The 17,814-nt window shown below is 48.1% G+C and overlaps 2 protein-coding genes across 2 annotated transcripts; both read right to left on the minus strand.

The window, feature by feature from the left end:
- Nucleotides 1-1,281: 1,281 nt before the first annotated feature.
- Tsfm (Ts translation elongation factor, mitochondrial) lies at nucleotides 1,282-8,546 on the minus strand. The gene is made up of 6 exons (XM_055611946.1): nucleotides 8,440-8,546; nucleotides 8,107-8,280; nucleotides 7,499-7,627; nucleotides 6,412-6,534; nucleotides 3,639-3,726; nucleotides 1,282-1,868 (listed from the first exon to the last, which is right to left on the minus strand). Exons 1-6 carry the CDS (start codon nucleotides 8,491-8,493, stop codon nucleotides 1,462-1,464), a joined length of 975 nt encoding a protein of 324 aa, XP_055467921.1. The 5' UTR covers nucleotides 8,494-8,546; the 3' UTR covers nucleotides 1,282-1,461.
- Nucleotides 8,547-8,633: 87 nt separating this feature from the next.
- On the minus strand, nucleotides 8,634-17,781 carry Eef1akmt3 (EEF1A lysine methyltransferase 3). The gene is made up of 3 exons (XM_055611949.1): nucleotides 17,522-17,781; nucleotides 17,303-17,414; nucleotides 8,634-10,795 (listed from the first exon to the last, which is right to left on the minus strand). Exons 1-3 carry the CDS (start codon nucleotides 17,699-17,701, stop codon nucleotides 10,386-10,388), a joined length of 702 nt encoding a protein of 233 aa, XP_055467924.1. The 5' UTR covers nucleotides 17,702-17,781; the 3' UTR covers nucleotides 8,634-10,385.
- Nucleotides 17,782-17,814: the final 33 nt, after the last annotated feature.

Genomic DNA, 17,814 nt, shown 5'->3' on the forward strand with positions numbered 1-17,814 from the left:
GGCAGATCTCTGTGAGTTTGAAGCCAGCATGGCCTACAAGTGAGTTCCAGGACAGGCAAGGCTACACAGAAAAACTCTGTCTTGAAAAACCAAATAAATAAATACATAATTTTTTTAATAAGAAAAAAAATGGTCAGGTAGTGGCTGGTGCACACCTTTAATCCCAGCACTCAGGTGGCAGAGGCAGGTGGATCTCTGAGATTGAGGACAGCCTGGTCTACAGAGCTAGTTCTAGGACAGCCAGAGCTACATAAAGAAACCCTGTCTCTCATAGCCAAATTTTGGGCAGAATGCAGGGCATCTTATGAAAGAAGGGGGAGATGAAAGACCTGGAGGGGACAGGAGCTCCACAAGGAGAGCAAAGGAACCAAAAAAATCTGGGCACAGGGGTCTGTTCTAGACTGATACTACAAACAAGGACCATTCATGGATATAACCTAGAACCCCTGCTCAGATGTAGCCCATGGTAGCTCAGTATCCACCAGGGTTCCCTTGTGGGAATAGGGGCTGTCTCAGACATGAACTCCTGAGGGGGGAACAGCCTTACCAGGCCACAGAGGAAGACAATGCAGCCAGTCCTGATGAGACCTGATAGACTAGGGTCAGAGAGAAGGGGAGGAGGAACTCCCCTATCAGTGGACTAGGGAAGGGGCAAGGGAGGAGAAGAGGGAGGGAGGGTAGGATTGGGAGGGGATGAAGGGGGCTATAGCTGGGATACAAAGTGAATAAATTATAATAATAATAATAAAAAAAAGGAAACCTGACTCAAAATAATAAAACAGAACCTAACAAAGAGCAAGCACAGTTTCCTGAGCAGTGTGCCTGAGGTCCTGGGTTCAATCACCAGCATCAAGGCAAACAAACAAATGGCGGCACTGAGAGCTATAGCTAACAGGACCACTGTGATTCCCATCTCTGGCTCAAGAATGTCAAAAATCTGCCTCATAGCTATCCAGAGAATCCCCAGACCCAGCCATCCACACCCATTTCAGGATTACACACTGGTGAATGTCTGAACCACTACAGAAAGCTGTAGCTGCCAACAAATGAAGCCGCAAGCCCCAGACAACGCTAGCACAGGTCGGCAAATATGAAATCCAAATTACAGGAACAACACCAGGGTCCAAAATGTCACAGAGTCAAAGCAGAGTGAGAGAGAGGTTTTTGTCACAGGAACAACATAATAAATTGATGCTGGGGACTGGGGAGACAGCTTATTGGGAAAAATTACTTACCACACAAGCCTGGCATGAGGTTTTCAAAATTCCAAAGCAAGTTAAATCCAGTATTATGCAAATGAGAAAATCTTTATTACATAGCTATTTAATATCTTTACCCATGAATATGTAATGTCATTATAGACCAAAAAGCAAAAACAAATCTGAGGGCTGAAGAGGTTTGAACGTAGCTTTTATAGGAGATCCAGATCTGAAAATAAGTATTTCCATGGAGGCCAACAACCTACTCAGCCTCCGCGAGCTCTTCGCCTTCCCCACACTCAAAGCGCACAAAGTCAACCACAGTCACACCCTGGGGCTGCACGTACTGTCCCAGGGTGATGGAAGGGTCCAGCAGGTATGGCTGCGGCAGCATCCTGGTCTCGCTCTCGCCTCCAGGCTCATCATCCAGGGAGCCCACAGACAGGGGGGCCATGCCCACCACATGCTGCCCCAGGCGGCGGCCCACCTCCTCCAGGTTTCTGATGTGCTCTGGAGTCTTGCAGACCACCAGGGCCCCGTACTTCCCCAACAGCAGGCTGTGCAACAAAGGGCTCTGTATGACACCATGCACATAAGAGCCGACGTAGAACCCAGACGGCACCTTCACCCACGCAGCTCTCTTGAGTGTCATGTTTTCTCCCAGTCTGCCTATGAAAGAGCAGAAACAGGAAAACAACAGTACTGCGTTAGGATGGCTGTGGCGGCATCTACACAGAGGAGCTGGAGCGAGCATGGGCAGGAGATCTGCAGTGAGACAAGGAGACACCAGCCTCAGCTTGTAAGGAAAGTGGGGGGAGAGCTCACCGCTCAAAGAGTTCTCAAGACAGGCTGGCTGTCACAGGCTCACCTCGAGGTCTGCCTTTCCTGGTTCTGTGACCTTGGGCATTTATCAACTGCCAAGCCTTAGTTTCCTCATCTATACAGTGGAAATGATACTACCAGGGTTACTGGGAGAAATAAAGAAGGTGACATATGCAAGAAGCATGTATTGTGGTGTCTCATGAACAGCAGGCATTCAGAACCTGGCTAACCTCAGGCTAAACTCATGTGGAGAGAATTCAAGTGATCACACAGCAGTAAGTGACAGAGCTGGAATCCTAACTCAAAGGAGTCAACTGAATTCCCCCCACCAAACCATTCTCTCTTGCAAACACAACTGACATACACAATTCACATTACCAGCAATGTCTGGGAAAGGTCTGTAACCTAAAGCCCCAGGAAATCCAAACCCCAGCCACGTGACAGTTCCCATTTCTGCTCATCACAAGTACAAAGATAACATTCTCAAAACCTCATGAGAGCCAAAAACAGATTCTAGTTTTCTCTTGTTTCCCCAGGACCCCTTTCTGAGAAGCCAAAATAAACCAAAAGCCTGGGAAGGGACGGGAGGCTAAACCACAGGGTCTCATGATGACACAGGGTTGGCTCCAGTTACAGCTACAGGCCATATACAGGAAGACCCAGAAATCAAGTAAATAGGAAAACTGCTCAGAACTCTACTCAACAGTTACTTGCCACAAGCTAAGAGGACAAAACCCCATTTCTTCCAGGATTTAATACAGCTTTGTCTTGGCTGCTCACCCATGACTCACTACTTAGAACTAAAGATTACCACGTAAAAACAGAACTACGCCTTGACTCTAATCCAGCTTGCTTCCCTCCCTCCATTAGGACACTCAGAAAGAGAGCAAGATCCCCACTGTTAGGCCCTCCCGGTGACAGGGCATGATTCTCCACAATAACTTCTAAAGATGTGCATCTTCATAAATTCACTATCAAATCCCTAAAATAGATGATCTTAAGTTTAAAAAAAAAAAAAAAAGGCTCCAAGCTACTGCTGGGAATCAAGCCAGGGTCCTCTGGAAGTGCAGCCCAGGCTCTCAAATGCTGAGCCATCTCCAACCCTTACATTTCCATTTTCACCTTTAGTGTATTTTTCCCCATAGCATGCCCAGAGTGCTCACCCGGGGGGCTAAAGGGCCACCTCATCTCTGCATCTCTGCTTTGTTTAGTCAGCACAGTGATGAACAACTTTTAACTGGCTGAGAGTCAGTTTACAAACCTAAATTTCTCTATGGAATTCAGGATGCTGACTGTACTTGGAACCCCCCGCCCCTCAGTGCACTAACTGGTTAGAGCATGCAGATGGGGCTCCTTTGGCTTTTCATGGGGTCTACTGCTCCCCAAAATGGCCAACCCATATTCCCATACTGTTGCCCTTAGAGACACATGAGCTTATTATTAAAAAAATTATTTGTTGAGAATTTCATACATGCATATGACATGTTTCTTCACATTTACTCCCATTATCTGCCTCCAACTCCTGAACTGCAGTTACTGAATGAGATTTAGAGACACACCAATGATACCAGGAGAGGCAGATCTTAACCCCACTTTCCAGAACCTTCAGATACTCACCGATCGCTAAGGCCAAATGGTCCTTAAGTGAGCCTTGCCTGTCGGGCCCAGCTGCAAGTTCTGAGAGCTCAGAGGAGTTCAGGAAGCCCTAAGTTCAGGAGACAAGCGTGAGCTTGCTCTGTGCTGCTGAAATCACTCAAAGAACATGCACAAGAGCCTAGATGCGGGAAAACGGTTAAGACAGCCATCTATAAATAGATGAACTTCCACTAAGGCAAGGATGTCACTCGTCCTCCAGCTACCTTCTCAGGATTTCCTAGAAAGCAGGAGTGGGGCTTTCACACAATCGTAAGATAACACGAGTGGACCTGCAGAGTGTCGCCAGGAGTGCGGGCTGACACACATGCAATGGAGGAAGAGAGCAGCGCCGCTCTGCACATTCAGCCTTTGGCTCACAGCCCTGCTGCTGGGGACTGGAGGACACTACTCCTTCTCTTTTCTTTTTTTAAAGATATATTTATTTATTACATATACCATGTTCTGCCTGCACATCAGAAGAGGGCAGATATCACTATAAATGGTTGAGCCATGATGTGGGTGCTGGAAATTGCACTCAGGACCTCTGGAAGAGCAGACAGCGCTCTTAACCTCTGAGTCATCTCTCCAGCCCCACGGTTCCTTTTGTACTGCTGTTTTTGGGGAAACAGGGTCACATTCTGTAATCATGAAAGGCTTGGAACTCACAGTGTAACCCAGGCTGACCTCAAACTTCTAAAAATCCTCCTGCCTCTGCCTCCTAAGTGCTGGGATTACAGATATCCATCAACACAACCAGCTTGACAATGAACTTTCAAAGACACAAAAGCACAATTTTTTTTTTAAAGCACTATACACAAGATTATTTACTGCACAATTACTTCTAATCATTAAACTTTGGCAACAAACTTTGGCCCAAACACAGATTAGCTGAATAATCCATGGCACATTCATAAACAGAATACTACACAGCCAGGGAAAAGACAAAGAATAGAGAACATGTCAGAACATGCCTTAATCCCAGCACTTGAGAGCTGGAGGTAGAAAGATGAGATGCTCAGACAGAGCTAGCCAATGCTACAGCACACCGTGTGGCTGAGGCTGGCCAATTCTGCGTGAGACACGGTCTCAACAAAGGACAATCTTTTATGAATTGCTATGGACTGTTTCCATGGTGAGTGAAAATGCAAATTTACATGTCACCGTACACTTCCACTTACTTTGTAACAAGAGACACTTATAGGAAAACTATAATCCAATGAGACTGCTTAGCTACAGAAATAGATAACAATGGGACTTTGGGGGCTGGAGAGATGGCTCACTGCTTAAAAGCACTGGCTGCTCTTCCTGGGGACCCTCGTTCACCAACATGGCGGGAACTTCAGTTGCCGGGGATCCAGTGCCCTTCCTGGCCTCTGAGGGCACTGCACACTGATTCTATTAGAACCATTCATGTGATATTTTGAATTAAGAATTTGTGGTTTCTAGGCGCACAGTGGCTCGTGCCTATAACCACAACAGTCTGGGAGGCAGAGGCAGGTGGATCTCTGAGTTCAAGGCCAGCCTGGCCTACAAAGTAAGGCCAGAACAACCAAGGCTACACAGACAAATCCTGTCTCAATGAAGCAAAAAGAACTTGTGGTTTCTGATCAGCTTGTGATTAGGGAAAGACCAGTGCTATGAATGTGAAAGCTAGGACAATCAATGAAAACTCAGCTGTGATTAGTAAAGAGATCAGCTTCATTGAGATGGTATCTTCTGGGAAGTGTTCCCTCAGGGTCATCAAGTAAGGCACCATGAGCTGGACCACAAGCACCACATAAAAAGATCTGCAGTCTCACACTAGGCTAGCAGGAGTACCACTGAAGTTCACTGACTAGCCAGCCTGGCTGAACGGGTGAGCTTCAGGTTCACTGAGCCCTGTCCTAAAAAATACGGTGGAAGCCAGGTGCAGTGGCATGTCCGTTTAATTCCAGAGTTCAAGAGGCAGTGGAGGAGGATTTCTGTAAGTGTGACACCATCCTGAGTCCCAGACCAGCCAGGGCTACATGAGACCCTGTCTCAAAAGAAGAAGAAAAAGGATGGAGAGAGAAATTGAGGGAGATACCTAGTGTCAACTCTAGCTTCCACATGCATGTGCATGTGTGGGCACACACACGCACGCACACACAAAGTTAAAAAAGCAGAATAATGTAACATAACAAAAAAGAGATTAAAGCAGCAATGTGAACTGAGAAGACTGACAGACAGAAGAAGAGTTAGCTCAGTGGTTAAGAGCACTTGCTGATCTTGCAGAAGACCAGGGTTCAATTCCCAGCACCCACATGGTGGCACGAAACCATCTGTCCACCTGTAACTCCAGTTCCAGGAGCTCCATCACCCTCTTCTGACTTCCAGGAGCAGCAAGCATGCACACACGGACAATCACTCAAATTTACTAAGTAAATAAATCTAAAGAAAAGAGGAACCTGAGATGAGTGATACAAAAAGAACATCACAAGCATTAAAGGTGGTGGCACATACCTTTAATCCCAGCACTCAGGAGGCACAGGCAGGTGGATCTTTGAGTTTGAGGCCAGCCTGTTCTACAGAGCAAGTCCCAGGATAGCCACGGCTACACAGAGAAACCCTGTCTCAAGCCCCCTTCTCCCCAAAAAAGAAGAGTGTAGCTCATTGATAGAGCAGTATGCACAAGTTCCTGGGTACAATCCTCAAATACACCCCAAAAAGCTAAAGACAAACAGACCCTAAGGTGTGGAGGCCACTTTGGTGAGCTGGAGACAGCTTTCAAACTCACTTTACTGTATGTGGAAAGCTGATCCTTCAGACTCTGACAGTGTAGCATGGTTCCCAAGGCTACTTGCTGGACGAACTGTTGGAATTTCAAGTTTCTGGAGACAAAATCTGTCTCACAGTTTACCTGTGGGAATGAGTGGATATTGCTGAATGAGTTAGTTATCAACAGTTTCTAAAAGTGCCTTCAGGTTGGAGGCAGAGCCAACCAAGATATTGACTGAACAAGCTGCAGACTCAACAGAAACAGATGGCCCCGGACTTTAAAGCTGTGGGTCCGGGGATCTGGGTAGACTGAAACAAAGGAAGAGATGTCACTGTGGTAGGGATTCAGCCACAACCTGCACACCAGAACACCCTGACAGACTCACCATGCTTGGCTGCAGCCACACCATAATCACTTCATCCCTTACTCTCTTCCAACACCAAACCTTTTTAGTTTTGTGAAAGGGTCTCAGGCTGGCCTTGAACTTATGAAGTAGCTGAGGATGGCCTTCAACTGATCTTCCTGCCTCTACCTCCCAAGTGCTAGAGCTATACCCATGCCACCACCATGTCCACCCTCAAACCACTTTACCACTACTCATTCCTTCGTGGTAGCCCTACTGGGCTTGTTTTTTTCATGTCCTGACTCTACAGCCTCCTCTAAGTCCACGCTATGAGTCATCAATACACAGAATAATACATTACTATAATTACTAACTTTCTTACCTTTTTTTAGTGGTGTTTTTTAGTGGTGAAGGGGTCAGGATTTCACTTTGTAGCCTAACTGCCCTCAAACTCACAGCAATCCTCCTTCCTCAGCCTCCCGAGAGTTGAGAACACTGCTGAGAACTGCCACACCACCCTGCTACTTAAGTCTACCTACTACAGTAACAAGGCTGAACTGGGTTCACACGTAGGAAAAAGGATCTTGGTTGCTAGGCCATTTCCCATCAAGACAACCATGCATTGTAAACCCTTGGGAACTTAACTCCAACCTCCACTCATGGTTCCAAGCAGATTCCTTAGGTGTGCGAGGGGTCTACCAAACAAACGCCTTATGCTCCAAGGCATAGCTGCTTCTAGTGTGCAGGGCCCCCACCACGCACCTCTACCAAGACAGAGGCGTTCCTGTCCTGCAGCAGCCCAACCAAGCCTTCTTTAGTCTTCCTCCCATGGAGCTTGGCCACTTTGCTCCAGCCTTCCTTCTGGGCCTGCTCGTGCAGCCAGGCCTCCGCCTACAAACAGGGAAGACGAAAAAGTCAGTCACAGAAATCAGAAAGAACCAAATGATTCTCTGCACGGCCACGTTCCGTAAGAGGAACTCACCTACCACTCTCTGGTCTTCACAACCCCACTATAAGTGGTTTCATTACACACACCCCACTGACACGACACCAAAGGGTTAAATGCAATGTCCACAGTTACAGTGTGAGAGGGCCTCTGTAGTTGAACTTCAAAATTTACACCAACACTGATCTCCAGGCAATAATTCCCACGGCCCCCGGACGTGGATCACGGCTAGTTAACTCTGTTCCTACGTTAACTGCTTCCAATGAAGACGAGGAAGGAGAAGGGTAAAGCTATCCTTCAAAGCCAAAGTCTTCTCTTGGGGTCCCATCGGAAGGACACCGGTCATGTCTGCGCGCCTCGGAGTGGGCCCGGAAGAAAAGCCTGCGGCCGAGCCGTCGCGCCAGGTCGGACAGCGCCTCCCCACCTGTCTGAGGTCGCCGCCACACGTCTCCAGAGCCTTCTTGCAGTTGACAAAGGAGTAGCCTGTCTTCTGCCGCAGCTTCCTGAGCAGCTCCTTGCTGGAAGCAGAAGGCGACACGGAGGGGCCCGTGTGACACGCGCGCCATGGCTGCGGCGGCTGCAGCAGGACAGACCTCGCCTGCAGGAGAAAGGAGAAAGGGATAGCGCTGGGAGGCGGCTGGAGGGCAGCGGGCGGGGAGCGCGTCCGCGGGGAGACCCGGGGTCGGGCGAGCGCGGAGGGGAGCGCAGCCTGGGTTGGAGAGGCGAGGGCGAGCTCACGGCGCCCGGGAGCCCTCACCGAGCGGCCGGCGCACGCGAAGGGGAAGAGGCGTAGCAACCGCAGCATCGACATTCCCCGGGCAGCGGGACACTCGCAGTCCACGCGCGCGCAGGTGAGACGGCGGCCTACGGCGTGGCGCGAGGGCCAAAACGCCTCCCGGAACGCGTGGTGCGGGGTGCTGCCGCCTGCAGGCCGGAGGAATGGAACCGCCGCATTTGCTTGTCAAAACATTTCAAAAGACTTAACGCGTAAAAGTGCTTGATGAAAGTTGTCACAAAATAACAAGACGTGTAGGTGATACTTTATGTTTATTTCCAATGCACTTTCATATTCGTTATCCATTTATGACTCGGGGAACTATGTCCTGGTTCACCTAGAGAGGTGGAGTTCCTTCAGCAAACCGAATAAATAATTACTAAATTAGCATATCTGCTAATATCCGCTGAACACATGTGTGCCCGGAGCTGTTGCCAGTTTCAAGGAATTACTAATGAATAAACCACAGCTTTGCCCTCCAATGTATCTATTGGTGAGAAAATAAGACTCAGGTAACAGCCAGGCACGATGGCACACACCTGTGCTCCCGGCACTCTGGGAGGCAGTGGCAGGTGGATCTCTGTGAGTTCGAGGCCAGCCTGGTCTACAAGTCCAGTCCAGGATAGCCAAGGCTACACAGAGAAACCCTGTCTTGAAAAAAAAAATCAGATAGGAAAATATAAGGTCCCTAAGCAGTTAAAAGATTTCCTGACAAGAAAATCACATCCAAATAGAAGGCTCAAGAAAAGGAAGATTTTCCCAGAGGCAAAGATTGAGTTTTGATAAGGAGCAATGGCCCTTGAAGGGAATCATTCAGAAAGTGGAGAAGTGAGAGAATGCTGATTATAGAGTTAGGGAATAAAGCACAGCAAACTGCAACTTGGCTAAACATGCAAAAGGAGCAGGAAATGAAATACAAAGTACTTTGGGGGCATGCCTCAGTGTCAAGCAAAGACATTGGTTCTTGCAGTAAGAAGCGAATTAGAGCAGGTTTTGGAAGATGGCGAGAGTTGAGGAGTAGCGAGGCGGTTATGACGATGGTGGCAGACACACCAAGGATGGCTGTATTCCTAAGCAGTAAGGAAAAAGAGCCCAACCAGACTTCTCCTGAGGAAGAATCAAGAAGAGAAGACAGAACAAGTTAAGAAGGAAAAACTGGAGATCAGAAGAACCTAGAACTCAATCCAGAGACTTTGGTACACCATGATGTCTGTGATCAGGTCTTGAACTTTGTAGAGCACAAAGAAGCGATAGCCCAAAGGGACAGCTCTGCTGCGAGTTACCAGGCTCAGGCCAAGGGGACTTCTCCTAGCAACATCTCAGTAGCAAGAAACAGGAATTTTGAGGCATCTTGGTACCCAGCTCTCTGGCAATAGCTACATGTTTAGGGATGCAGAAGAGATAATTAATGCTCATATTTTCCTTTAAAAAATGTCAAAGAACTAGGCATGGTAGCGGATGCCTGTAATCCTAGCACTCTAGGAAGCAGAGGCAAGAGGATCTGTGTGAGTTCAAGGCCAGCTGGGTCTACAAAGTGAGTTCAGAACAGCCAATGCTTCACGGAGAAACCCTGTCTTGAAAAAAAAAAAAAAAAGTCAAAGAATTTTTTTTAAGTCTGTTCTGTTTAAAGAATTGGAAGTGATCAACGGCAATCTCCCTGAAGCCACTATTCATCCCCTGCTTCCCTCCCTTACTCCTAAGTATCCTGAATACCCTCTCTTCCTCTGCAGACAAGTGCTGGGCCTTCTTTGTGCTTTAAACTCAATGCTTCTAGGGCTCTGCCACTCTCATCAAGTAGTCTCCGAAGAATATATAGGGAAACTAATGGGAAAAGAGAAGAAAGAAGACAGGCACTGCATCCTTTTCTCATGTCCTGATGTTTAGGGCTCTGGAGAGATGCCATTCCTCCACTGGGATAAGAGTTGAGGTCAACAGAAGGGGTGATGTCCTTCAGGTCCCACTTCCCTGTGCCTGGCCCTATAGATGTTGACATTCGCATCCTCGTCCCGCTGGGCCAGCTCCAGCTGGAAGTGCTCGGGCAGGAAGTGTTGAAAGAAGGTCTCTGTCTGGTGCTCCTCTCTCATCTTGGAGGCCAGATAGATGGTGCCATGGGGCCCACACAGGTGTCGGAGTGTCCCCAACAGCAGTGGGAAGGTGGGTTCCAGGTATACGATATCTGCCCCCAGCACCAAGTCATAGTTTCCGGGAAAGACATGCTGGTCAACTCCCCAGGACAAGGCACACACCTGAGCCCGGCCTCCAGGTGGCAGGTTAGCGTGGACGTTATCCTGGATCTGCTCTAGGACCAGTGGTAAATCAGTGATGGTAACATCCCCCCCTGAGGGAGAGCAAGGAGGAGAAATCCAAGTCAGAGGGACCAAGAAAGGGCTCATGACTCCGGCCTTCAGGGTCCAGAGACCTTAAGGCCTCATGTCTTGCCAGCCCAAAGTCCATTCTTTGGCTTTTAGTTGCCCTAACCTCAATGTCACCCATGGCCACTCTCATTACTCTACATTCTACAACATCAACATTCTCTCTGAGATAATCTTCAACCTCTCTGCCCAACACACAACAACCATCTGTCAGCAAAAGCCCGGGCAAGACCAAGCAGGGAAGGAGCCATGCACCCCCACCCTCACAAACTCAAAAGACGTGACCTCAGCTGAGCCCAAGAGGACAAGCACAGGATAGTCAGCTGAGGCTTTCTGAGCAGAGAATAGGGAGTGTGGGTACCTAGCAGGCGGAGGGCATGGCATAGTCAAGGGAGGCTGGAATCTGCAACATCAGTTCTCAGCCTGTGGCTTGCGACCCCAAAAGACCACTGAAAACCTCAGGCATTTACAATTATGATTCATAACAGTAGCAAAACATACAGTTACGAACTAGCAACAAAAATAATTTTATGGTTGGAGTCACCACAACATGAGGAACTGTATAAAGGGGTCACAGCATTAGGAAGGCCAAGAACCACTGATCTAGAAGATATAGAAATTGAAAGAAAAATGTCAAGACCCAAAACAAAAACTACTGGTTGCAAAGAGTCAGGCTTGATAGACTGTGATCACACAGGAGGCAAGCAAGAGACATACTCCCAGCCCAAGGGTAAAAGACAATCAGGTCAGCATTTCAGAACACTTTCCTCGCACACTGAACATGTGTCCTGGGGACTTGCTAAATGCTAGGGATACAACAGGAGGCAAAACAAGACTGTGGCCTCCCGAAAGCTTCATTCCAGACAGAAACACTCATAGCATCACAAAAGCAACTGCTTGGTCAGAACCAGGATTAATGGGATAGAAAGCAGAAATAGTAAGAGTGCACTCACACCCTCAGCATGGGTGTGGAGCCAGGTGTCTGGAGTGCAGGAGACAGATGAGCACCCGCCCCTTACAGAGTTTACAGAACAGCGCCAGCGGCTGCCTGTAGCGGTGGCAGCACGTGCCTGTGATCTCAGCATTCGGGAGGCAGAGGCAGGATGGAGACCAGCTCGGGCTACACAGCCAGACCCTAACTAAGTAAAACAGAGAGGGCTGGAGAAACAGCTCACTGACTAAGAGCACTCACTGCTCTTCCAGAGGACCCGAGTTCAGTTCCCAGCCTCCATATCAAGCATCTTACAATGGTCTAAACTGCAGTCCAAGGGGGTCTGATGCCTCTGAGGCACCTGCACCCATGTGCACGGCCTTTCTGCAGACATACACACCTACACATAATTTTAAAAAAAAGTAATGTTTAAAATAAATAAAAATGTAAAGGGAAGAGGCTGGGTTTGGAGCTTAGTTGGTAGAGTACATAAAAAACTGGGTTTGATTCCACCAAATAAATAAGTTATTTTGAGGTACAGGCAGCCAGATCAGAAGTTCAAGGCCATCCTTGGCTACATGAATCCCGCTTTAAACGAAGGGAAATGGGGCAATAGGTCAATAGATCAAGCCACCAGCCCTTGCTATCTGATTTTCATCCTTGAGTCCTATGTGGTGGAAGGAGAGAACTGACTGGCACAAAATATTCTTTTGACCTCCACATGCCATGACAAATGCATTCTCTTCAATAAACAAATGTACTTTTTTTGTTTTGGCTTTTCGAGAGAGAGTTTCTCTGTGTAGCCTTAGTAGTTCTGAAACTTGCACTATAGACCAGGCTGGTCTCGAACTCATAGAAATCTGCCTGCCTCTGCCTCCTAAGTGCTGGGATTAAAGGCATGTGATACCACTGCCCCACCCCACGTGTAACTTTTTTAATTAAAAAAAGAAGAAGAAGAACAGTAACAAGAAAAGATGACAGGATCAAAATAAATGAAATATTCAGGCATAGTGGTACCTGGTACCTGCTTGTAGTCACAGAACTTGGGGAGCCAAGGCAGGAGGACCTTGAGCACCAGACCATCTGGGGCTACTTGGGAAGACACATTGTCAACAAACCAAAAATAAACAGGGTCTGGTGGCTCATATCTGTAATCCCAGTACTTGGGAGGTAGAAGCAAGAAACAAGAACATTAGGAGTTTAAGGTCAACCAGAGTTACAGTAGACCTTGCCTCAAAAAGAAAGAAAGAAAGAAAGAAGTCAGACACACAAAACATCAAATTGTGACACGTGCTACAGCGAGGCATCAAAAGGGCATGAACCACTTGAGGGGACACTTGGGAAATCCTCACTAAGCATGTTTTATTTGGAAAAGACCTGAAGGCAGCGGTGGAGCAAACCACGTGGCTCTCCCTGGCTAAAGTCTACCAAACGCCAGATCAGCAGCCACAGAGACCTGGAGGCAGGCTGTTCCTGGCAGGTGTGGAGAACAGCAGGACAAACAGCAGCGGGAGTAGGCGAGAGGGAGACAGAGGCCTACTGAATCCCGATGTGGGGAGACAGGGGGAGGGGGCTTTGAAGTGGAAGGACACTGCCTCCGGACTTAGGAGAAGCGCTTTGATTGCTGTGATTAAAAACACAAGGGAGGGCTGGAAAGATGGCTCACTGGTTAAGGGCACTGGCTGCTCTTGCAGGGGACCCACACGGGGGCTCACAAACACCCGCACCCTAGTTCCAGGGGTCCAGGCGCTCTTCTGATCTCCTCAGGCACCAGCATCATATGTGGTACGAGCAGCCAGGCAGAACACATACACACACACATAAAAATAAATAAATACACACGCAAACAAAAAAAATGTAGAAGAGCAAGAACAGAACCAGTGAGACTGGTCAGGAGGCAACTCCAATGACCAGAGGAAGAGATAATGCTAGCTAGAGATCTGGTCATGACAACAACTAAGAAGTAATCAAATCCTTGATATAAGGTCAATAAACTGATTCTGTCTATCTGTCTGTCTCTGACTCTATCTCTGTCTCTCTTTCTCTCTCTCACACACACACACACGGGGTGGGGGAAATTTTTGATTAAGGATGGTTTTTGAACATTTGGCCTAAGTCAGTCCAAATTGCCCATTACGTAAATGAAGGGTGCTTTAGGAGAGGCACTAGAAATAGAAATGGGAGCGTGACTTCATTTGGAAGCAAAGTCTGAAGTGTCTATCAAGCAATCACATGAAGATACTGAGGGGACACTGGGTGGTGCAAACAAGCCTGAATATAGAAATGAGGAAACCATGGTCCTCACAAGAAAAAGGACATTCAGAGCCACAAAGTGATGTGAGTTCTCAGGGGGAGACTAGCCAGAAAAAAAGAAGAGGTCAAAAGGCCTCTCCTGAGCTCTGGAGCACTCAAAGTTTCTGTTGTAAGGATGAAAGGGAATCAACAAGAAAGAATGAAAAAGTGTGCCAATAATGTAGGTGGAAGTCAGAGTGTGCTGGCCCAGAAAGCAAAGGACATTTCAAGGATATGGGAGTATCACTGTCAAATGCTAGGTCAACTAGAGTGGGCTAGAAACTGACTCCTGAGGTGAAAACATGGGATTGGAAGTGAAGCTCACAACCCCAGCTAGGGCCACTGGAGGGAGTGAAAGCTAACAGGAATAGAGTAAGAAAAGCACAGAAAGAGAGGGACTGTAGACAGTGATAGAACTGTGAATGCACGCTCTCCCAAGCCTAGAAGTGGCTCAGGAGATGCAGGGTCACACACACACACATTAGAGGTATTTTGGCACAGCCATGTGCATATATATCATATACACACACCATCTATACACACTCGATAGATAGACAGACAGACAGATAGATAGATAGATAGATAGATAGACAGATAGATGATAGATAAGTAGATAGATAGATAGATGATAGATAAGTAGATAGATAGATAATAAGTAGATAGACAGTCAGAATATACGTATTACCCAAAGAGAGAGAAACAATACAGGAATACAGCAGAGATAAGAGAAGGGGTTGCTGGGACATTATCTTTAAATCCTGGGAAGACTCACTGTCTTATGGACAAGTGGAAAGCTTTACTTTAGTTAGTATGTCCATTGTGATAACAAGATGAAAAGCAGTAGCTACAGACACAGGTAAATAGATATTGTGACATGAATTTGTGGCCATTTTCTGAGGACTCAGACACATTCAGAAGGAACAAAGTCACCAGATAAGGGTGATAATTGCAAAGAAGGCATCCACAGTTTGAAGAGTGAGAAGGTAAGAAATGGCTGTTTAGGAGAATGGAAAGATGAATGGGCAAAGGAAGTGTACAGACCAGCTGGGTAGCACAAGGGCCTGGGCTCAGTAAAAACAAGCATAAAATGAAAGAAGGCCTAAGTCAGCCTGGGCAGGTGTGAGTGTGTGTAGAAAGCCTTCCTGTGGAAGGGCACTTTGAGCTGGCAATGGGGAATACATTTGCATTAACCAGACAGTGAGACTGTTTCAATCAGAAAGTGTAGCCCTGGTGAAGTCCTTAAGGGAGGGGACATCAAAGCAAATTTTCAGAACAGACAGAAGGCTAATAGAAAACATAAGAACAGGAGCGGGGAAGCACAGAAAGAGGTGGAGAGGCGGCAGGCCATTGGAAGCCATGTTATGCCGGAAGCAGTGAGAAGCCATAGAGGGGTGGGTGTGATAATGATGACAAGGCACTGCGGAAAAGCTCTTCTGACTATGGGATGGTGTGAGCCACACTCTAGGTGGGGCCCGAACTCAAAACCAGTTTGACTACTTATTATAGTCTTTGAAAGTGATGCTGGTGGCTCAGGCTGGGGAGCCGGGAGTGGATCCAGAAAACACAAGAAAATCTCTCTCCCCCTTCTCTGTCTGGGTACCTTCTTCCCCCCTCTTTTTGTCTCTTTCTGTCTCTTTCTCTCTTTACCTACATGGCCTACTCGGGCCCTATCTTTCCCTCTTCTTCCCTTATATGAAAGAAATAAACCTCTTTCATATCAGAAAAAAAAAAAAATGCACAGGATAGCCAGCATGGTGGTGCATGCCTGTGACCCCAGCACTCAGGGAGGCAGAGGCAGGTGGCTCTCTTTGAGTCTGAAGCCAGCCTGGTCTACAAAATGCATCCAATACAGTCAAGGCTACACAGAGAAAGCCTGTCTTGAAAAACCAATGAATGAATGCACACGACAGGAAGGGTATGAGGATGGAAAGCAGGGACGTGACAAGATAACGTCTCATCCCCAAGTGGACGTGGCTTCATGATGAGAAAGCCTGAGGCAGAAACTGGTTCGGTGTGGTCAGATCACAGGGTCAGACTGGGAGTCCTAACCTTTCCCATCGGGGAAGCATGAGACACTTAGGAAAGTCAGGGCAAGAACCGGAAGTGGGATGAGGAAGGGGCAGCTGTGCAAGTGTCAAGGAGACAGGGCTGGCTGATTCTGGGTACAAGTGAGAGAATAGATTATATCCAGATTTCAGACCTGGCAACTAAACACCACACCAAAGAGCAGCAGCTGATGTGACAGTAAGTAAAGACAGGTGTTCTCACACACACACATACACACATGTACTACACACACATACATTCACACACGCACACACGCACACATGTCTACATATGCACACATACTTACACACATACACCTATCGCGTGTGTACCCAGCATCTTCCCACATTGTTCCTTGGAGAGAGGAAATCCTCGATTTCACACCCTCAGTCCCCAGCATGGCTCATGGCACACACAAGACTCACAGGTTGCTCGGATGAATAGAAAAATAAATGTCTGCCTCTGCAAAGACTTCCCTCAGGGTGACCCACTTCTCTCCCTGTGAATCAGGACATCCTGGTTTGCATGACTTAGGTCACAGGTCAGGAATTTTTTTATCTTGCCCAAAGTGAAGCACTTTACCTGACTCCTTTCCCAGGTCTCAGCCTCTTAGTCAGCCCTAGAATGAGTGTATGTATTCATTCACACCCTGGCTCTCCAAAATTCACCATCTTGTTTCTTCTAGCGAGAAAAACCTAAGGCTGTTTGGGAGCATGGTGGTGCACCTGTAACACCAGCACTTGGAAGATTAAGGCCCGAGGGTCAGGCATTCACGCTAACCTTCTCTGGGTAGTTGGTGAATTTTAATCCAGCCTGGACAAGAGAGCCTGCCTCAACCACGACACACGCACACAGAGACAGAGACAGACAGACAGAGCAGAGAGAGACACGCAGAGAGAGACAGAAACAGAAAGAGGGAGGAGAAAGTGAGAGGGGGAGAGAGAGAGAGAGAGAGAGAGAGAGAGAGAGAGAGAGAGAGAGCTGGGTCTGGTGGCACATACCTTTAATCCCAGCACTCGAGGGGCAGAGACAGATGGATTTCTGTGAGTTCGAGGTCAGCCTGGTCTAAAAAGCGAGTCCAGGACAGCGCTGTCTGACTCGCTAAAGAGTAGAGGTTTGTTAAAAGCAAAGAACCGAGCAGAGTTCAAAAGCCCTTCCCCACACTCCAGCTCCCCTCCTCCCGCCGCAATGCCAGCTCACGCACCCTGCAGCGCAGCCAAGATTCCCACGATGCCCGTCCCCGCGCCTAGTTCGATCACCTTCTTGCCTCGAAAATCCACATTTTGACTCTCGAAATAGCTACACAGGCTCAGAGCCTATGACGGAGAGAAAGAAAGAGAAAGGGGGAAACTGTCACGACCGTAGCTCGATATAGAGAGGTGGGGTCCGGGGATTGGACTTCTCAGGGCAGCCCATTCCTCACCGCATCCCACACGCGTGCTGCTACCCCAAGGCGCGATCCAAAGTTCTGCGTGATGCTCAGCTCGTGCCCACAGAAGCAGAACCTGCTGCTCTCTGAGTACGAGTCGGCGAACAGCCCGACCTCCCGTGGGAACACAGACTCGGGCTCTGGTTCGGGGTCCGGGCGGGAGCTGGCCATCATGCAGATAGAGCACCCGGGCACCCCGGCCAGCGCTGGATCCGAGTCCTTGGAGAGGCTGAGGCTGGGGCCGGCTAGCCATATGGGCTGCACCCATGCACCAGGCTCCGCCTCCC

Source organism: Psammomys obesus, unplaced genomic scaffold (genome assembly GCF_907164565.1).
Source record: "Psammomys obesus unplaced genomic scaffold, mPsaObe1.curated_primary_1811, whole genome shotgun sequence".
NCBI classification, from domain to species: Eukaryota; Metazoa; Chordata; class Mammalia; order Rodentia; family Muridae; genus Psammomys; species Psammomys obesus.

What these genes read in the sequence shown, in the direction of transcription:
- Tsfm (XM_055611946.1), bottom strand. Translation starts at nt 8,493, where the DNA reads ATGTCGATGCTGCGGTTGCTACGCCTCTTCCCCTTCGCGTGCGCCGGC. An exon ending in GTGGCGGCGACCTCAGACAG is followed by an intron (nt 7,628 to 8,106) that starts GTGGGGAGGCGC and finishes CCCTGTTTGTAG; the next exon opens with GCGGAGGCCTGGCTGCACGA. An exon ending in ACGCCTCTGTCTTGGTAGAG is followed by an intron (nt 6,535 to 7,498) that starts GTGCGTGGTGGG and finishes TCATTCCCACAG; the next exon opens with GTAAACTGTGAGACAGATTT.
- Eef1akmt3 (XM_055611949.1), bottom strand. Translation starts at nt 17,701, where the DNA reads ATGATGGCCAGCTCCCGCCCGGACCCCGAACCAGAGCCCGAGTCTGTG. An exon ending in CAGCACGCGTGTGGGATGCG is followed by an intron (nt 17,415 to 17,521) that starts GTGAGGAATGGG and finishes TCTCCGTCATAG; the next exon opens with GCTCTGAGCCTGTGTAGCTA. An exon ending in AATCTTGGCTGCGCTGCAGG is followed by an intron (nt 10,796 to 17,302) that starts GTGCGTGAGCTG and finishes GCTCTCCCTCAG; the next exon opens with GGGGGGATGTTACCATCACT.